We start from the raw sequence: 19,570 nt of genomic DNA, 5'->3' as shown, positions 1-19,570 counted from the left end.
GAATGCCTTTCAAAGCAGGCTGACCTCAAGGTGTGCAGACTTCAGGTTATCATCTCCGCTGAATTTTCTCTTCCTCAGAGAGCTGTTGAAATAGTGATGTAGAAATTCCTGTACTGGTTAAAGCCATGTCTAATGTAAAATGTAGGATGTTCGGGTTTTTTGCCTTTTTAAAATTTCTTATTTTCTTCCAGAGGTAATCCTAGGCATTAGTGTTCCTTGAGACATCTCCTTTTGGGGGTATAGTTCAGTCTTCAAGCCAGTGCTGGTTTTGGTGCACAAATCTGGTGGTGTGTATTAGCTTACCAAGCTCATTTCTGTCTGCTTATGTACAACTCATATTCTTCTGTGTGTGGCTCAGCCCCACAGCTTGGCTTTATACTGGGCTTTTAATGAGTATTTACTTTTATTTCAGTCATATATTGGGTCACTACCCTGACGCTGTGAAGTGATGACTGAACTGTGTGCTGGGAGAATTCACACTTCACCAGCCTTTAGGCCAGGTGTTACATAGGCAGAGGCTCTTCCCCTTTTATATTTAGTTCGTTTCTCCTGTATCACAAGGTGCATTTTCCTGTGGTAAACATTTTCAGTCTTGAGTCTAGTGCCCTTTTAGAGCTTGTTAATTCATGTGTTAGTACGCTCTGCACACTCTCAGACTCTCTTACCACCTCCCCCCCATTCCTGGCCTGGCACTGTCTTCAGTTCCTGCTATGCACCTTCACGCAGCGTGTTTGAGTATTTCTTGGTTTGCCTGTCCTGTGTATATTACTAGGGTCTTTATGCACACACTGATTTTGAGATAAACTATGGTCACATTCCTTGTGAGTCTGTTTTGCAACTGCTCCTAATTCATAGATTCAAGTACTTGCTTATTGAAGCTGCACAACTAAAATAATTAATTTTCTATATTTCAGGTCTTCGTATTGCATTGGCCTTGGCTTTTCTGCTTGCTTTCTTCTTCTGTATGCTATAGCAAGCTATACCTGTGACTTACTTCTTTTTTTTTTCAATTTATTATTTTGCAAATGCAACAACAGCTGAGGAAGGATGTACCAGTTCGGCAATGAAGATGAATGGGACTGTCTGACTCTAGTCACTCAGTATTTGATGTCAGTGTACTATGGCTTTGATTTTATTAAAACATTTACTAATGGCCACAAGAATTTGGGAATCGGCTGTGAAGTTCCAAAGAAAGATAGTTTGTTGGACTGGTGTGCAAACATTGTGACTCTGTTGTTAATGATAACTGGCAGTAAATACATACTGGTAATACGCTTATATTACTTTTAGATTCACCATATGGGTAATAATTATCTAGTTTAATAAAATGTTTATATATGGCCTCTAAGTAGTCAAGCTAACTTTCAGTATTGTTATGGAAACGATGAAATGGCTTCTTCTGCGCTTGCAGCCCAGAAAGCCAACTGTATCTTGGGCTGCATCAAAAGCAGTGTGGCCAGCAGGTTGTGGGATACCCTACCTGGAGTACTGCATCCAGCTGTGGGGCCCTCAACATAAGGATATAGACTGGTTGGAGAGAGTCCAGAGGAGGCCACAGTGATGCTCCGAGGGCTGGAGTACCTCTGCTATGGGGACAGGCTGAGAGAGTTGGGCTTGTTCAGCCTGGAGAAGAGAAGGCTCTGGGGAGACCTTATAGCACCTTCCAGTACCTGAAGGGGCCTACAAGAAGGCTGGTGTGTGTGTCTTTTTACAGGGGCCTGTAGTGACAGGACAAGAGACTTTAAACTGAGTGTGAATTTAGATCAGATCTAAGGAAGAAATTCTTCCCAGAGAGGGTGGTGAGGCACTGGAACAGGTTGCCCAGAGAAGCTGTGGATGCCCCATCCCTGGAAGTGTTCAAGGCCAGGCTGGACGAAGCTTTGAGCAACCTGGTCTAGTGGAAGGGGTCCCTGCTCATGGCAAGGGGGTTGGAATTAGATGGTCTTTAAGGTCCCTACCAACCTAAACTATTCTATGATTTTGTGATTTGTTAGTTAAGTGCAAGGTTTCTTTAGTATGTTATCAATTTCTAACGCAGTGCTAATCTAGGACGAAATAAGTTACTTTTACAAGATCAGAACAGACAACTGGGAATATTAAACCTTCATATTTGTCTCAAGGACACAAAAGAAATAGCTTAATTCTGCCCACAGTGATGATTATTTGTCCTTAAAGAAAGCCCATGATGACCATCCCCCTTTCAGTTCGGAGTATATGCTCAGAACTTAAGATACTATATTCTAAATGTTCATTTAAGTGGACATGATTGCTGGTATCTTTTTAACGTTCTGAGCCATGGTATCCTTTTTACTTGAAGCTGTACAAATTTATTGAATTTAAAGGTTTTGGCAGGCGTCATACCAAACTTTCCAACACAAGCCATCTTTGCTGTGTGGCCAGTAAGTATGATCATTTTCAAGTCAAGTGTTATTTCTCCACAGTTTCTCTCCCCTTAAAGAATCAGATTTATGCTGAAAATTTCTTCCCAGTCCTAATCACATTGGCATATCTAGGATAATGTAATAATTATCTAGGATGTAAATATTGATACAAGTTATTAAAATATATAAAAACTGATATGCCCAAACTTTTAAATAAGTTTCCTTTTCTTGTAGAGGATATTTCTTGTCCTTTCAGAAGAAAGGATATGCATACCATGTACATTGGCCTGGAGTCAGCTAAAATCATTGCTTTTTGTAATGCAAGTAACTTCTTTCTGGGAATTGACTTTTTATTTTAAATGGCCTTCTGTCTTCCTGGGGCCAGTTGTTCAAACCAGCTGGAAATGAATGTCCTGCTTCATGAGTACAAACCTCAAGCTTTTGAAAATTATATATGTGGAACTGTATTTAATTTTGGAGATGAGAAAAGTGAGTTTGTCACCTGGAAATCATGATACCTCAAAAGATGCTTTTTTTATAAACTTCTGAACAAATGAGCATGTACAGTCTCCAGAAGCATTGTTAATACAGCGTGCACAAAGCATAGTTTAACTTTACATGATATCAAAGTATGAGACTTAGTCACTAATGCCCAGTTTAACACAAAAAGCCTAGTTATGGAGATTTTTTTTTTTAAATCTTCATGGAACAAGATGCTACTTGTATCAACAACTGGATTACTTAATTTGTAGGAATTATTTTATTTAGTCAAGAAACTTTGTCTCAAAAACATAGCTCTTGGACAAAAATATATGTAGTTAGTTATATTAATACAGACAAGATGTGTGTGGTCTGTTTGGAGTGTTAACAGACACTGTGATTCCAAACAGCCATCCTTCCTCTGCTGTGGGAATTACCACCCTGGACTACCTTTACAAATTGCTCTGATGTGGCACACATTTCAGTTACCTCTGATAAGACATTTTGTTCAAATAGGTTATTAACAGATCAGTGCCTTCACCATTAGGGCTTACTCTGAGTTACCCTGGGGAATACTCGTGCTATCGGTTCTCTCGGTAGGCTTTTTATAGGTTTGGATTTTTGTTTTGTTTAGCTACTCATGTTTCTCACCTGGAGAATGTGTCTGAAGAAGAAATGAATAGGCTCCTGGGGATTGTATTGGATGTGGAGTATCTGTTCACCTGTGTCCACAAAGAAGAAGACGCGGACACCAAGCAAGTTTATTTCTACCTGTTCAAAGTAAGTTGAACTTCTGTAGTATCTTCTCGGGTTTTTCACACTCCCGCACATAAGCCAATTTCACTGCCCCTCATATATGTATTGACTTTATCTGGCGAGACTTTTTTCCTCTGGTGTGATGCTCTAGTAAGTAACTATTGGCTAGATGTTTTGGTACTTGCAATATACTGTGTCTTACTCCAAAAATCATCCAAATGGTTCAGGACCTGACTCTGAGTCCCACCTATAAACTGCTGCCACGTGCAAGCATTACCCTCTTCACTTACACATAGGGAAAAGTCATTTGACATAAATGCTGATTTAGCTGCTGACATTTGCTCAGAGAAGCCTTTTATATACATTTCAAAGAAGATGAATTCACAGTGAAATTTAGTAGCTATAAATGTAGATGACTAAACAAGCAGATGTATAGCCAGGAGATTCTGAACACTACTTCCAGTTGTGCACTTTTGACTTCCATTGACCATATGTATGCAAGTATGCTAACAAAAAAATATTATATTTTTAACAGCTTTTGAGGAAGTGCATTTTACAGATGGGAAAACCTGTAGTAGAAGGATCCTTGGAAAGTCCCCCATTTGAGAAACCTAGCATTGAACAGGTAAACGGTTAACACATGGGTTTAGTCTGTGTGGGGCTTTTTGAGTGTTGTTTGGTTTGGTTTTGTTGTTGTTGGGATTTTTTTGTTTGTTTGGTTGGTTTTTTTTTTTGGTAAATGTAGGCACTGATTTTGAAAACATGGGATTTTAGGCAGTTTCCAGATGTTTCTGTGTACTACTTAGGACAAAGGAGGGGACTGTAGGAGACTTCTGCTGCTGCTTCTCCTTTAGAGTTGGCACAATAGTTACAGTATTTGACTTCTTTCATCATTCATCGTATCCTTTAATGAAACAGATTTTTTTTTCTTGTGGTTTTAGGGAATGAACTTAAAATACTGCTCTTATGTGTGGCAGTTCTTATCTTTCTTTGTTTCAAGTGATGAAAAATGCTGTTGGAGTTTTGAAATCCAATATTAAAATGACACTTGTCTTCTGTAAAGCTATGAAAATGTTGCAGTCCAATTCAGTGAGATCATAGCCTTCCCTTTCAAAGGTTACACAACAAAAACCAAAGCTGAAACCAAAGAATAACTGAGTGTTTTGTAACTCTCATGGATTAAGAACATATGACAAATTGAGTTGGTTCAGCAAGCTCCTGAGAATGCACTTTTGGCATACAAGTGTGCCCATTAGCTTCAGTGAGACACTGCAGAGGCTCAAATACCTCACTGAAACAGGAGCTCAGTGTTTTCCCATCAGTTGATGAATGGATGCTCTATTATTAAACAGGATATTTTATATGTGAAGACTGTTATGTGTAGTAATTATTTCCTTGCAACTCACACTTCTTATAATTTAGAAAAATCAAAACACTATGGCTGAATTTGTGGGAAGTCCTCAGCTTAAGTTCTCCCTTAGACTGAATATAAACAAACAGGTGAATGTAATCTCCATACACTCCTAGTCCTTAAAATATATTATTAAAAAGCTTTGTACAACAATTTTTTTGTCAAATTCTTCCTACTGTTCAATTTGCTTAAGAAAGTAAAGTGTGGAGATGAAAAGGTGATTCTTCTTACAGTTTTTGAAATAATTTTCCCTTAAAATAGATGGATATTTTAAATTCTGTTTTTAGCAGTTCGGCATCTCAGTCACACAACATTAGTTGCTAAACATCAGTATTTTAATTAATTTGTAATACATAGGTATGGTACTTTTAGTTACACATTTTAACTATCTGCAGTAGTTTTTTTAAAAGTGGACAGTGTACCAAGTGCAATGAGGGGACATACTTGTGAAATACTGGCACTTCTTAAAGAAATAATATGCTGTGTAGACACAAACTTACCCAGAAGTCCACAAGCCCTAATCTACTTTCGAAAAGTAGCTGGAGAGGTTTATAGGTGATACTTGATTTAGAAAGGAAATAAATCATGCATCATGGTTATCAGCAAACTTGTGCGTATGTGAGCATATAGAAGAAAGCCTACTGGATCTTTCTCTGTCCCCTGGCAAAGTTGTTTTACTTTAAGAAACAAGGAAAAATTAAGAATTTTCCTTCTCTCTCTTTAAGTCAGCTGCTGGAGGTGGATAGAATAAAAACATCTGGGTGTTCCTGCTGCTGTGTACAGGGGAACCAGCTTGTAGCAGCTACACGATTAGCTGAGCAAGGAGTTCATGGTCCTCTGATATTTGTTTTCTTTCCCATTTAAGTTCAGGGTTAATAAACATGGTGAGGAATGTTCAAGGACACTCCTACAAAAATTATGGCTAAATAATAAAACATTTTCTTCTGTTTTAAGGGTGTAAATAATTTTGTGCAGTACAAATTTAGCCACTTACCCTCAAAGGAAAGGCAAACGATAGTGGAACTGGCTAAAATGTTTCTGAACCGCATTAACTACTGGCATCTGGAGACACCTTCTCAGCGAAGACTAAGATCACCCAATGATGATATTGCGGGGTATAAAGTGAATTATACCAGGTAACGCTGCTTTTGCTTGTTACAAACGTGGCACGTACACACTTCAGGGATACATCAGTACCTGTACGCTGTAGGTGCACCTTGTGAATTTTTGCAGTTGTGGAGTTTATATGAAAACGTGATGACTTTAGTGAGACGATATCAGAGCTTCACACACATGCTTGTGTTTTGAGAGATGTGCTTTATCCGTTGAGAGCAGAGAGTAGAGGCTGTGAGCATCTGTATCCAACAATGCTTTTGCACATCCTGTGTTTGCAGAGCTGCTCTTGGACTTCTTAAGATATGAGCCTTGTGTAAGATCCCTATTTCGTGTCCTAAAAATTCAGGCAAGTTGATAATCAACTTTAAAAAATAAAAACAGAAGAGAATGAAGATAACATTGAGCATTGCACAACATCACAGTTTGAAACCAAATCATGGAAGATTTGAAAAATAAAAATAATTTTGTAAGTACTTGAATGCTAAATGGTGAATAGATGGAAGTGATGGTTCTTTTTGTGACCTTTCAATACATGGTCAGAATTCAAAGGAATAACTGGGGAGAGAAGAGCAAGGGTAAAAAACCAGGTCTCTTAATTTTGTTTTTCTCATAATGGTAGTGCAATGCCTTTTTCAGTTAGCACAGAGACAGCAGTTAAGGTTCCTGCCAGTGCACGCAGCAGTTAACTTGGTGCCTGTGAGCAGTTACTACTGTCCCTGTCAATATACCTGTTTCTAGGAATGGCTGGGGATGCTTTTCCTGGCTGAGGATGAGCAGTGCCTTTTGTCTGCTTTTCTGGTGGCCTTTCCTCTGAAAAACAGCTCCATGAGAGAGAACAGCAAGTCCTGGTGTGAGTTGAGACTGTGACTGGTGATACAGCAAACTGTGCCGTGTCTGTGTCTGACCGGGATGCTCTCACTTGCCTCCCTGGCGTAAAGGACAGTTACTGATAATCCATTGGGCTCCTAAGACCATGTTTGGTGTGTCTTTCCCCCCGGTTTGTTTGTGCTAAAGATGTCAGCCAGGGTTGGTTGAAGTCAACTTTTATTAGGAATCAATAGTTAGCATTGGCTCTGGTTGGTGACTTTTATTGTTAATCATTTTGTCACTTGCTGTTTCTCAAACCCTCCTGCCTGCACCTCGTGAATTCTTGCAGTCACCGACTTCATTTGAAAACCTGATGAGTGAACCGATATCAGTTTCACATGCCTCCATGTGCTTCGAGAAGTGTGCTTTATCACTCAAGAACAGGGAGTAGAGGTCTGTGAACATCTGTATCTGACAACTCTTTTGCAACTCCTGTGTTTGCAAAGATTAAGACATGAGAGTTTGGGAGAGTGTTTTGAGATGGGCTGTACTTTGGTTCTGGATGAGAAAAACAGTGCAGGATCCAGCAGAGTCTGTTTGCATCCAATTCTTAACATTTTTTTTTTCCCCAGTTGGAGCTTTCGTAATGGTTGTGGTCTGATTCTGTTAAAGCTACAGATACCATTTACTGTTCACTTCCACACAGATACTGAAATCTTGTTTATAAAATTAACAGCTATCGAGACCTACATGGTCAGTGTACTTCTGATCTACCTCTTCAGTACCATGATCCCTTTTCCAAGAAGAGTAACACAGCATGCTGTATTTTCACATGTACTACTTAATGCAAAACTCATTGCAGAGGGAGTTACTGGTAAATTAAAGTGTCAGAGTGTAATGGGAAGAAGCCAGGTGGTGGGAGAGCAGAGTGGGAGTCCAGTTGGATCGGCATGGAGATTGAAGGGTTGCCCCTTTTGTGTCTATGTTGGGAAATGCAGAAGTTTAAAGAGGAGAAAATGAGCCAGGCTAAGGGTCTTCAGAGGTGCAGGCAGGAGATGTGGGAGGCTTGAATGAATGAGCTGTGTAGAGAATCCCTGATATCAACACAAATTTTATGTGATTTGTGATAACTGTTTGGAACAAGAGCACTTTGTGGAAACTAGACTGCAGAGAAGAAGAATATATGGAGACTTAAAAGTACTTGGCTGTCATTTCTTAAAAAAATTTGGCAATATAAGTACTGCTTAACTCTGTCCTGACGATGTGGAACTGATTTAGATGGTCATATAGCTCTCAGCTGCATTATAAATGATGTGGGTAGTGGTTTTATTGCATTAATTCATATGTTAGGTGGTGATAATTACCTGGCTTTTTTCCCTTTTACAGGTGGCTTTGTTATTGCAATGTCCCTCAGTTCTGTGACAGTCTACCTCGGTATGAAACCACCCAGGTTTTCGGTAGGACCTTGCTGCGCTCTGTTTTTACTGTAATGAGACGGCAACTGCTGGAGCAGGCCAGGCAAGAGAAAGACAAGCTTCCTCAAGAGAAACGAACACTAATCCTCACCCATTTTCCAAAGTAAGGGGTCACAATGTTCCTGCATTCAAGGTTAACCAGTAGTATGCAACTTTGGCACAGCAATGGAAAAATTATGTGCAGCTTAAAAGCATTTCTCCTTTTATTCAGTAACAAGTAGATACTGCGGCTTGCTTTTCTGCCATAGCTTGAAGTAGTGTATTTTATGTACACAACCACTTGTTTTCTCTGTCTGTCCTAGGGCTTTGCTTTATAAAAAGGGTTATTCATCTTGCTGGGGGTTTGTGCTTATTGCCTATTAGCAAGTATTGGTCACTTACTTTCTTTATCTGTAGTCCTTAGAAGCAACACAGGTCCAGATCTCCAAACACATGCTCGCTTCTGCTTTTGGGATGGAGCAGTAAAAAAGGGAGTGCTGTACTGGAGTTATGTACACCTAAGAATTTTGGTTTAATTCAACATTGTAATAGGGAACAAAGTCATCATCCCACCCCCAGAGGATATGTGTTCACTTGACAAAGCACTATAAAGCTGCATCAGTGAATCCGACACTCATGAATTTCATGTTAACTACCTGTTCCACTACTGGAATATTCATGACAACCTCTCACAATTAAACAACAATAATTACATATTGGGGTATGTAGGAGAATGACACATGCTCAACTTTGACAGGCCTTAATTTCAAACATTTTACTGGTGGTTAAGGGGGGTGGTGGTAATGGGATCATTATATGCTTCCTGTTGAAATAGTGTAGCACTTGAAAAACATCCTTATTTTGTGAGGGTGGCTTGGCTCTCTAGCCCATATTTTAAAAGTCTGTCCCTCCTAGCAACAAAGGAACTGAACAGGAGAGCTGGTGGCACTGATGCTGTGCAAGCTGCTGTCTGGGGCTCGCGTGGGTTAGTGCTCAGTGGAATGAAAAACAACGTGAGCTTTCCAAAGCTGGGTAGAGCCAGGATTTGTTGCTCCTACTATTATTAATAGCTCCTTTTGCCACTTTGAAAAGCATAAACTGTCTCTGGGGTAGACTGTTATGGATACAGGAATGTTTGGGTATATCTGGGAATAGGATTATGATCTAGCCCTGAAATAGGTATAAAAAAAGATGTAACTGTGCACTGACACAAGGAGCAGATTTGCGGAGGAAGGAGGTGTGCATACGCCCTTATGTTTCCATTGCCTTTTACAGCCTAGCAAAGTAATTTGAAAAGCAGTATTATTCACTGCAGTTCCTCTTATTCTGCTGGAGAAAAAAAAAAAAGACAAGCACTGTTTGCTGATGATCTGTGGGAAGTACGAAGAGTGTTTTAAAGCTTTTACGGGCTGTACTTGTCTGAAGCATTCGTCTTCTTGCTGGCATTATGCAGTGTGAACGCTGCAGAGGACCTGCCGCTTAGAGCACGGTGCCTGGTTTCAGTGCGGGGCTCCCACTCCTCCCCGGGCCACGGGTTATGTCTCTGTGTGCCTGGGATAGTCACCAAGAGGTCTGAACGCAGAGTCTCTGCGCTGCCTGTGAAGGTGGCCTCTGCTAAAGTTTGATTGCTGCTCCTGCTCCGTCACAGATGGTCAGATAGCTGTCACAAACCTTTTAGCCGTTATCAGCTCTGTAGGTGGCAGGAAACACTGCACGTTGCAGTGCTCAGGTATAACTGGCCTATATATAAAATACATGAGTAGGACTTGATCCTCAAAATCCTTACCCTGTTTAAGAAAGTCTTACTCAACAGTCCTGTTGGTTTCAGCTGGGCAGTTTCTATACGTATAGATGACTCCAGAGAATAAAAATGTGCCGTGTCAACTTCTGGTCTGAAAAGCCCTTTTGTGCAACATAGGAAAAGCGCCTATCTTGCTGTTGAGATGTATTAGCTCTGTGAAGGCAGGCCTGCTGGATAGCCTGATCTGTTGAATTTCTCTCACATATAATAATGCTGAGAGGTTTAAAATCACACTGGTTCTGTACGTGTCCCAAAATAAGATTAAAAATACTGTTAGGCAAGCACAAACATGCAATTAAATGTTAAAGGAATGAAAATGTCTTCCAAAGAGCATTGTTAATAACTAACCCTGGGATTTTATAAATCTGTAAGAGCCAGAAAGCAAGTGCATCTGCAAAACACTGCTTTATCAATATAGACGTATTTTGTCGTCACTGTACAATGTGAGTATCTTGGCATCTGTCAACTCACAGCTTTCTTACTTACGCAGTTTTGTTCTGTAAAAGTATGTACATACAGTTTGTAACTGTTTCTTTCTCCATTTGCAAATTAGATAAATACTGCTTATGATCAAATATAAATTTTCATAGGTGAAAGCACTCTGCCGAATTAAGATATTTAATGCCTACTCTGGCTTGTGATTTTGTGTGTGTTTGTTTTTTTTTAAAGGAATTGGCCAGCAGCATTTTCTTACTGAAACATCAACTTTTTTTAAATTAAAAATATTTTAAAATGCTTATTCTGAAAAAGAACCTGTTTTACATAATCCTATTAAGTTAATATTTCACCTGGTTTTGTGCCTAGGTTTCTGTCAATGCTGGAAGAAGAAGTATACAGCCAGAATTCTCCCATTTGGGATCAGGATTTCATGGTGACTACTTCCCAAACTGGCCAGCTGGGAATCCAGACAGGTAATTTGCATTTAGTGATGAGTTAGGGAGCACCTGAATATGAAGATAAACGTGTAGTTTATCTTTAAAGTGATGAATTCTAGGAAACGAGTCTTATATGTACAGCTTCATAAACAGTCCATACTGAAGTCAGTTTGCCTTGAGTAAGCACTGACACTCTTGTGCTTCCTCATATGAAGATCCTATTTTGATGATGCAATCCAGCTAATTGAAGTTGCCAGTGGGGCAGGCTGGGTGCTGAGGCGAATCGCCTTAGTATTCAAGCAGCACAAGTACATTCAATGGGAGCAAGTGAGAATGGTCAGTGAGTAAATGACTGCGGAGGGTCAGCTGCTGGATAGTGGTCCCCTCTCATGAGGAGCCATGCCAGTCGTCTGACTAGCAGCAGGGATGTAGGGAACTAACAGTGGGGATGTAGACACCTTCCACATCTGATGTCCCATTGCCTTTGCACTGATTTTCGTGGTTTTATATAGCTTTTCTTTGCTTTATTTCTTATCCATGTGCCTCATCGGCTCTTCTGCCGCTTTATTTACTTTTCCTCAGTTAGGGTACTGAAGTGTAAGTCATTCCTAAAATTGCAGGGAGACACTGATGATAGTTTTCTTTCATCTTCCCTTTCTCCTCAAATGTATTTAAAATCCGTCTACGCAACTCATGGGTTGACTTCAATTTTCAGTATTTTAGGAATCACAAGACCTAAGGTATTTAATTCAGTATTTTACAATAATTCAGTATTTTGAAACAATTGTTGATTATCAGTTGACAAAACCATCATGCCAGCACTTTATCTGATAATGAATTTCCTAGATTAGTAGGGAAATTCCACTGTGACAGAGATACAGGCTTTTTTTGGTGAGAAATGGCTAGTCTTCACCACAAACTGGTGAATTATGCCTTAGGCACAAGTTCATTTCATCTCTAAAATCATGTTGCTCTCAGAATTCATTGTATCATGTAAATTTCTGCAGTGCTTGATTTTAATGTGCATCCCTTAAGTACTGGATTCTTGGCATGAATGTGGCACAAAAGAGCTGTTGCTGGTGATGACACCAGGATAAAGGCGTGCAAAGAGAAAGACTGCAGGTGTCAGGGCTTCGAGCTGTCGCCTCAACCCCTCACTTGCCTGCCAAAAAGTCCTGACACAAATGAAAACTGGATGATTTGGGATGAGTAGTGTTGGTTTGTTTTTGGTTTGGTGTTTTCTGTTTTGTGTTTGTTTGGTTTTTTTTTCCAAATAATATTAGAGAGAGATTCTAGTCTTTTTAAAATAAGTTTCATCCTCTTAACTGGTGTAACAACTTCTCCCTTTATTGAAGTTGATTTGTCCAACTGGTCTTTGAACACTGTTCAAGTGGACAGCTGAAGCTGAATGATGAGATTTTGCTTCTCAATAGACCCTTACAAAAAGCCTTTTCATGAGGCTGAGCTCCAGCAGGCTTGGCAGGTATGTGAAGGAAGCTTGTTTTCTTAGCTTGTGCTCAGCACTGCAGAATAATAAAGCCAGATATTTGCAAGGAAGTAAAGCTAAGTCTGTCATTCAGCAGTAGCACAGTCCCTCGTTAGGTAAAGTTTAGAAAAATACGTTGAGATAAAGCTCTAAGGTCTCTGCTTGTGAACTGGTGGCATTGCTCTGTTGCACAGCATTAGCTGTTACTTGGCAGGTGGTGGGTGTGAAATTGGGCCCTTTGTTGTGAGGCCTTCAATCAGCACCATAACGGGTTCCATGTCCTGATTTTTTTGCATTTCTCTTTTATGCCACTGCAGTTATCAATCCTCCTCCTGTTGCAAGATCTGTTTCATACAGTGCAAGTCCTTCGTCTCTGGAGCAACCCAACAGTGGGAATATGAGTCCTGCTTGCAAAGTTTCTTCTTCCCTTGACCCAAACCTAGGTAACAAAGAGGGAGACTTGCTCTGGGGCTTCTGCTGGTGTTATCAGTAGTTGCAGTATATGGTGACCATTGCCTTCATTCTACATTGGTGACCTTGAGGTGTTTTTGCTAAAAGGCATGTACGCACACATGGTAATGTTTAACTAGAAGAAATGGCAACTGTATTTAAAAAAAAAAAAAAAAAAAAATTTTGAAAGGTCTGCTGGCGTCAGAGGTTGTTGAAAAGCACTTTACTTGGAGTACATGTGCATGTATTGTGAGTCAAGAAAAAAGATTTCAATAGAGACAGACTGGAAGGGTTCACTGCATTTTTTTTTTTTTCGCTAAAATTTCAAGAAAGAAACATGTATGAAATTACATACATTTGAGCGATAAAGAAAAGCACAAACATACCAACCAGGTTGAGTTTAAAACCCGAATGAGGTCAGGTTAAAAAAAACAAAAGAAAAGTTTTTGAGGAAAAAGGGTTGTTGAAAGCATAAATTCTCCTAATAAATCCTTTTTCAAACACCTCAGGATTAATAAGTCTGTCAAGAGAGTTTGTAGGTCAGAGGGATGATCACGAGCTCATGTAAAGTAAGTCCTCATGTAAGTAGAAACAGCAAAATGAATTTTTAGCCTCGATGTTCGCTACAGAGAAACCTAAGGCAGCTCCTAAACTGCAGCTTTCTTTGAAGGACAAGTTGGGAAATGGTCTTAAAAGTGGGAATAAGTAGAAGATTTTTTTATTATTATTACAGATCAGAAGAATAAGTACTCACTAGAAGAATTTTTCTTTTCTTTGAGAGTGTGAAAAGAAGGATGGGATTGACAAACAAATTGTTTAGTTGTGCAGCTGAGCTGTCATTGGAATTGCCCTCAGCACTACCGAATTGAAACACACAGATGCAAAACTAGTTTTTAAAGGGGTTCTGAGGGAATTCAGGAAACTGTCATCAGTTTTAAGACCCCTGTTTCAGACAATTAGAAGAAACAATAATAAACTGATGATAAATGGAATGAATAAATGCGTGAATAATGTTGTATGTGGAATCTCATTATGCTTTTAGAATTCACGAATGGTACACATCTGTGGAGGAAGTGGTGAGCATTTGGGAATGGTTTTGTTACCTGGATTTCCAGAAAGGTTTTGACAAATTTTTTTCAAAAATTTCTGTTTTAAAACAAGAAATTAATCCCTTGGGAAATAAGAAGGAAGGCCCATTCACATATGAATAACTGTTTAAAAAGAAATAAAGAATAGGGATAAACCATTTTGACAATGAAGGGAGTTTAACAATAAAATTCTATTGTTAAGAAAACAGTTGTACCGCTGGAAAGTCTGAGGAGGGGAATGAACAGCTTGATCCTCATATATTTAGAGTGCTATAGCTGTGGAAAAGCAGTCTGCACTGTATGTGTAAAATAGTGGGCATAGTGGGCCCTAAACTACCTGGGTGTTTTAGAAACAAAATCTTAAAGCTGTTGTAGATTTTCCTTAGGGGTTAGAAAACCCCAAACAAGGCCAAACCAACTTATCTCACTGCTAAGTGCTGATCACAAAGGCAAAATTCTGCATCCAGGCTCTGACAATTTTTTGGAAAGAATATAGGAGCAAGGTGATCACGGAGTGATATTCCTGTTTGTATGCTTTCCTGGTACCTGGCAGTTTGCCACCTAGCTAAATCCTGAGCTAGCAACTGGCTCTATCAGTATTATTGTACCCACTAGTTCTTGCTGGACTTTCTTTCATGAACTTGTTTAATGGGTCGCTTTTGCTGTATTACTTGTTGGTCTGCAGTTAGTAGGGCAGTTAATAATTAACATGGTATATTTTGATTTGGAAACTTCATATGGATTTTCTAAGTCAAATATGTGTGATGTGTTAGACTGTATGTGCTGCTCGGTTTACAAAAAGGGTGAAAGAAATCTATGATGGATACTTAACATGAAATCCCATTTTGGGATTCACTGGAATTATCCAGAAGTATGTGCTATGATTTGTGTATTGAGCACTGACCTTCCAAGACAGCAGCACAGGGGTTCACTGCAGAGGATGCTGAAACGGAAAGAAAAGCAAATAGTTTCACTGTGAATTTACAGAGGTCTAGGAGAAGGAGAGCTATATTCATCCTGCTTCATGCTAATATCCCAATGCAAAACCAAAATTGCAGCAGTGATAAGTATTGTTCAGATTGCCTGTCTTCTCTTTCTCCCTTTCTGTAGGGATTAAAAGGAAAAAAATCTCCAAAGTTGGTATATGAATTAAAGTATATACTAGAAGTGCAAGACTTGATAGTGCTAGCCTGTGATGGCTTGGTGATTCTAATTTGTCCTGGTATTATTTTATAGGGGAAAAGAGAAAAAATAATGAACCCTATTCTCTGGAGGATTCAAAAAGACCAAGGGTTGTAGGTGATATTCCTATTGAGTTAATCAATGAAGTAATGTCAACGATTACCGATCCTGCAGCGATGCTTGGGCCAGAGGTGAGAAATATATAGACCTGATCTGTTTGCAAATGGTCTGTTTTCAGTAAGTGTTCCGCATGGATAGAGCATGATAAACTAAGAGTCCACAAAACTTACCATGCTGTCAGTAAGAGACTTTCAAAGAGTATGATTAGGTGAGCAAAAAACATTGATGAAATGCATCATTGACGTGAGGGATAGTTCTACGTTTTTTTTTAGTGCACTATGTAGTGTTAGCAAAGAGACTTGGAAGTTAGTCATAGTAAAAAAAGTAGATCCCAGGTTATTTTACAAGGTACTTCTGTTACAGAACAGTTCCAGAGCATGCTTTTTATTTTTAATCATAGATGTAGCTCATGAGACAAAGTAAATGGGGTTCAAGTATTGCAGCAGAATGAAAGATCCAAAGTTAAACCTCTGTCTAGTGCAGAGGGGCTGATCTAAACAGTTCTTTGCTCTGTCTTCTATAGTTGCTCTTTTTTTTCTGCTAGAAGAGAAAAACAAACAGAATTGCAGAATTGTGCCATGTACAGAATTGCACATTCCTCTTTTTTTTTTTTTTTTTTTTTTGGCTGGCTTTTCCTCCTTCTGTTCTCTTCGCCAGGCTGTGTTTTGCCAGCAGCTCTTGCTTGCCAAGGTTTAGCTAGAGACTGCTGAAGATTTGGAACCACCTACATTACTTACTCAAACTATATACTGTGACTGATGGCTCTGCATATTACAAATGCTGTGCCAGTCTGGCTGTTGGGGCTGGCAGTGACTAGAAACCCAGAAGCCAAACTTTGTTCTAAAAAGTAAACAGTATGTACATGCAGAGATGCTTTGGCATTGTAAAATGATCCTACAAAAAAAAAAAAAGTTAAATAAATTGTCTGTATTAATTTAATCTCCATTCAAATATATGAATGCAATTGCTAGATATGTGACAGCAAAATCAGTAGGAATGAAAATGTTCTTTTTAGGCTCTGATAATAGCGGCATAGGTAGCGGAAAGCACTACTAAAATGATAAAATACGACTTCGCCTGCACCACTATTACAATATTTAATTTGCAGCATGTGTAGGCAAATCCACTACTTTTGTCCAAGCTGGCTAGACTAAAGAAAGTATGAAGTCTTAATGGCACAGGCTTCAACTGGATGTGTGCTGTCGCTCGAGAGACTTTGGAACTTGTTGTGTCATAACCATTGCTGTTACCCAGTCTTTACCCGAAAAATTTGAATAAGCCTTTGTTCACTGTAGCGTAGACTTATATCCAGCTTATTTGATGGTGTCACTTCTGCTAAAAGAAGGTAGTAATTGGCAGCTCTGTTTTTGTAAAAAAGATGTCTTGGAAAAAAGAGGGGATTTCATTTATTGCTTCATTAAGACTCTTCCATCAGAGGATGTGAAATCTCCAAAATGGGTTTTTGTTCCTCTTGTGTGAGGTACAGACCAACTTCCTCTCGGCGCACTCGGCCCGGGATGAGGCAGCAAGGCTGGAGGAGCGCAGGGGGGTGATCGAGTTCCACGTGGTCGGCAACTCCCTGAACCAGAAGCCCAACAAGAAGATCATGATGTGGTTGGTTGGTCTGCAGAATGTGTTCTCCCATCAGCTGCCTCGAATGCCGAAGGAGTACATCACACGCTTGGTCTTTGACCCGTGAGTACTGCTAGAGAGGGGCTTGGTGGGTGAGATGGAGAGAGCTGGTGCTGGTTGCAGGCAGTGGTGTAGGAAGGGGCCAGCTGGGTGGTATGGAGGGCAGCTCTGCCCATGCTACCCTTTTCCTATCTTTCCAAGCCTACATAACTCCTGGCCAATCTAATGGGATTGTACCCAGGTACTATCTCAGTGGCTGTATTAATGACAAGTGGCCTCTTCTTGTGGGCTGGTGGTCTGGCTGGAGAGCATGTGCCCACCAAAGCTGCTCTATAACTCCCCCCTCCTCAGCTGGGCAGGGGAGAGAAAATACAAGAAAAGACTCATGGGTCAAGGTAAGGACAGAGAGATCATTCAGCAGTTATGGTCATGGACAAAACAGATTCGACTTGGTGAAAATTACTTTAATTTATTACGAATCTAATCAGAGGAGGATAATGAGAAAATAAAAACTAAATCTTAAATCAGCTTAGCCCCACCCCTCCATTCTTTCCAGGCTCAGCTTTGCTCCCCATTTCTCTACCTGCTCCCCTCCAGCTACACAGGGGGCTGGGGAATGGGGGTTGTGGTCAGTCCATCACACATTGTCTCTGCCACTCCTTCCTCCTCAGTGGGAGTGGTGCTCATACTCTGCTCCTGCTCCAGTGTGGGGTCCCTCCCACGGGAGACAGTTGTTTACAAACTTGTCCAACATGAGTCGTTCCCACAGGCTGCAGTTCTTCATGAACTGCTCCAGTGTGGGTCCCTCCCACGGGGTGCCGTCCTTCAGGAGCAGCCTGATACAGCCTGGGTCCCCCATGGGGTCACAAGTCCTGCCAACAAACCTGCTTCAGCCTGGGCTCATCTCTCCGCAAGTCTACAGCTCCTGCCAGGAGCGTGCTCTAGCGTGGGCTTCCCACGGGGTCACAGCCTCCTTCGGGCATCCCCTTGCTGCGCTTTCGGGTCTTCCCCAGGCTGCAGGTGGATCTCTGCTCCACTGTGGACCTCCATGGTTTGCAGGGTGACAGCCTGCCCTCTCACCACAGACTGCAGGGAAATCTGCTCCGGAACCTGGAACACCTCCTTCTCCCCTGACCTTGGTGTCTGCAGAGTTGTTCCTCTCGCATATTCTCACTCCTCTCTCTGGCTGCAGTTTCCTAGTTGTGCAGTAGTGTTCTCACCTTCTTAAACATGTTATCCCGGAGGTGCTACCACTTTGGCTAATGGACTTGGTCTTGGCCAGCAGTGGGTCCATCTTGGAGCAGGCTGGCATTGGCTCTGTTGGATGTAGGGGAAGGTTCAGGCATCTTTTCACAGAAGCCACCCCTGTAGTCCCTGCTGCTACCAAAACCTTGCAACACAAACCCAATACAGGGCGTGGGCCTGTGGGGAAGGCTCCTACCTACCTATCTTGTACTTTTGAATGTTAGAACTGAAAGTCAGGAAGTAATTATGCTGCTTATTAGTGGTTTCCAGGCCTGTACTAACTAGCAGGTTGCTCCATCCTCTGTCTGTGGAGATGGTGAGCCAAATGGCAGCAGAGAGTGAAATTTTTCAATATTAAGAACTTGTGGGATTTATGAGGGACAGTGGCATTAAAGTCACATGGGAGATATCACCTCTCACCCAAGCACGTTGCTTTTCTCTTTATCAGTGCAAGTTTCCTGTCTTGCTTTGGGTGCAACTCTACACCACAAGCACTTGAAAAGAGACACACTGGCCATAGCATCGTGCATATGTTGCCCATGGTCCTCCACCTACCCTATTGTTCTGACCAAATTCTGCCTCAGCTGCTGAAGCATGAAGAGAGGGTCTCTTCAGAAGCGTCCACTTTTCCACCCTTGTGTTTCTTGTAGAGTCTGCTTCCTTTTGACCACTGTGTTCTCCCCAAATTTCTGCCTCTGAACGGCCCATGCCTGATGATAGCCTAGGGGTTTGCCTGTACTGACCGCACCACTTCACAGTGGAGGATGCCCGTGGGCTCATTGTTGTGTGTCAGCAGAGACCTTGAGGAGCTCTAACTGAGCCAATCACCGCCAACTACACAGCCTGGTTTGTGGAAGAGCTTTTTTCCACCACCAGTGACATCAGCCTCTGTCTTTGTGCCCAGTATTATAGCTGTAGCAGTTATGAAAACATTTCCTCTGCTTTTAGGCTCACTAGCATTCCCTAGGCAATACTCTCTTGGTGCCAGCAAACGCTGCTGGTGCTGGGTCTGTGCTGTCCCTGAAGCACAAACAGCCCAGTGCTGGGGACTGTTGGACAGGACTTTGGTCTCCAGGCACAGGAGGCTGATCTTGGAATGACTTCTGGGTTCCTCAGAGGGAAACAGCACTTGTGAGGGCCAGCACCAGTCTAGACTGTTTTACCTCTCCTATGTAGGGGTAAGCGCCTCTTGGGAGAGGCAGCACTGGGATCTTGTCTGAGTTTAGGAGCCTTAGCAGCACTGTGATCTCCAGCAGTGTGGTGTTGGGTCATGGCCTTCTCCCTAT

General features: G+C 41.1%; 1 protein-coding gene across 1 annotated transcript in view; it reads left to right on the top strand.

The window, feature by feature from the left end:
• Nucleotides 1-19,570, top strand: part of KAT2B (K(lysine) acetyltransferase 2B) — a 38,605-nt gene that overhangs the window by 4,973 nt on the left and 14,062 nt on the right. Inside the window, exons 3-10 of the mRNA XM_010160360.1 lie at nucleotides 3,496-3,641; nucleotides 4,153-4,242; nucleotides 5,983-6,164; nucleotides 8,338-8,529; nucleotides 11,011-11,117; nucleotides 12,885-13,010; nucleotides 15,342-15,478; nucleotides 16,894-17,102. Of these exons, the coding sequence (XP_010158662.1) occupies nucleotides 3,496-3,641; nucleotides 4,153-4,242; nucleotides 5,983-6,164; nucleotides 8,338-8,529; nucleotides 11,011-11,117; nucleotides 12,885-13,010; nucleotides 15,342-15,478; nucleotides 16,894-17,102 (1,189 nt within the window). The remainder of the gene's footprint in view (nucleotides 1-3,495; nucleotides 3,642-4,152; nucleotides 4,243-5,982; nucleotides 6,165-8,337; nucleotides 8,530-11,010; nucleotides 11,118-12,884; nucleotides 13,011-15,341; nucleotides 15,479-16,893; nucleotides 17,103-19,570) is intronic.

This window comes from Eurypyga helias, unplaced genomic scaffold, assembly GCF_000690775.1.
Source record: "Eurypyga helias isolate BGI_N326 unplaced genomic scaffold, ASM69077v1 scaffold22411, whole genome shotgun sequence".
NCBI classification, from domain to species: domain Eukaryota; kingdom Metazoa; phylum Chordata; class Aves; order Eurypygiformes; family Eurypygidae; genus Eurypyga; species Eurypyga helias.
The sequence above is the reverse complement of the archived record's forward strand: the minus strand, read 5'-3'. Positions and strand labels throughout refer to the sequence as shown.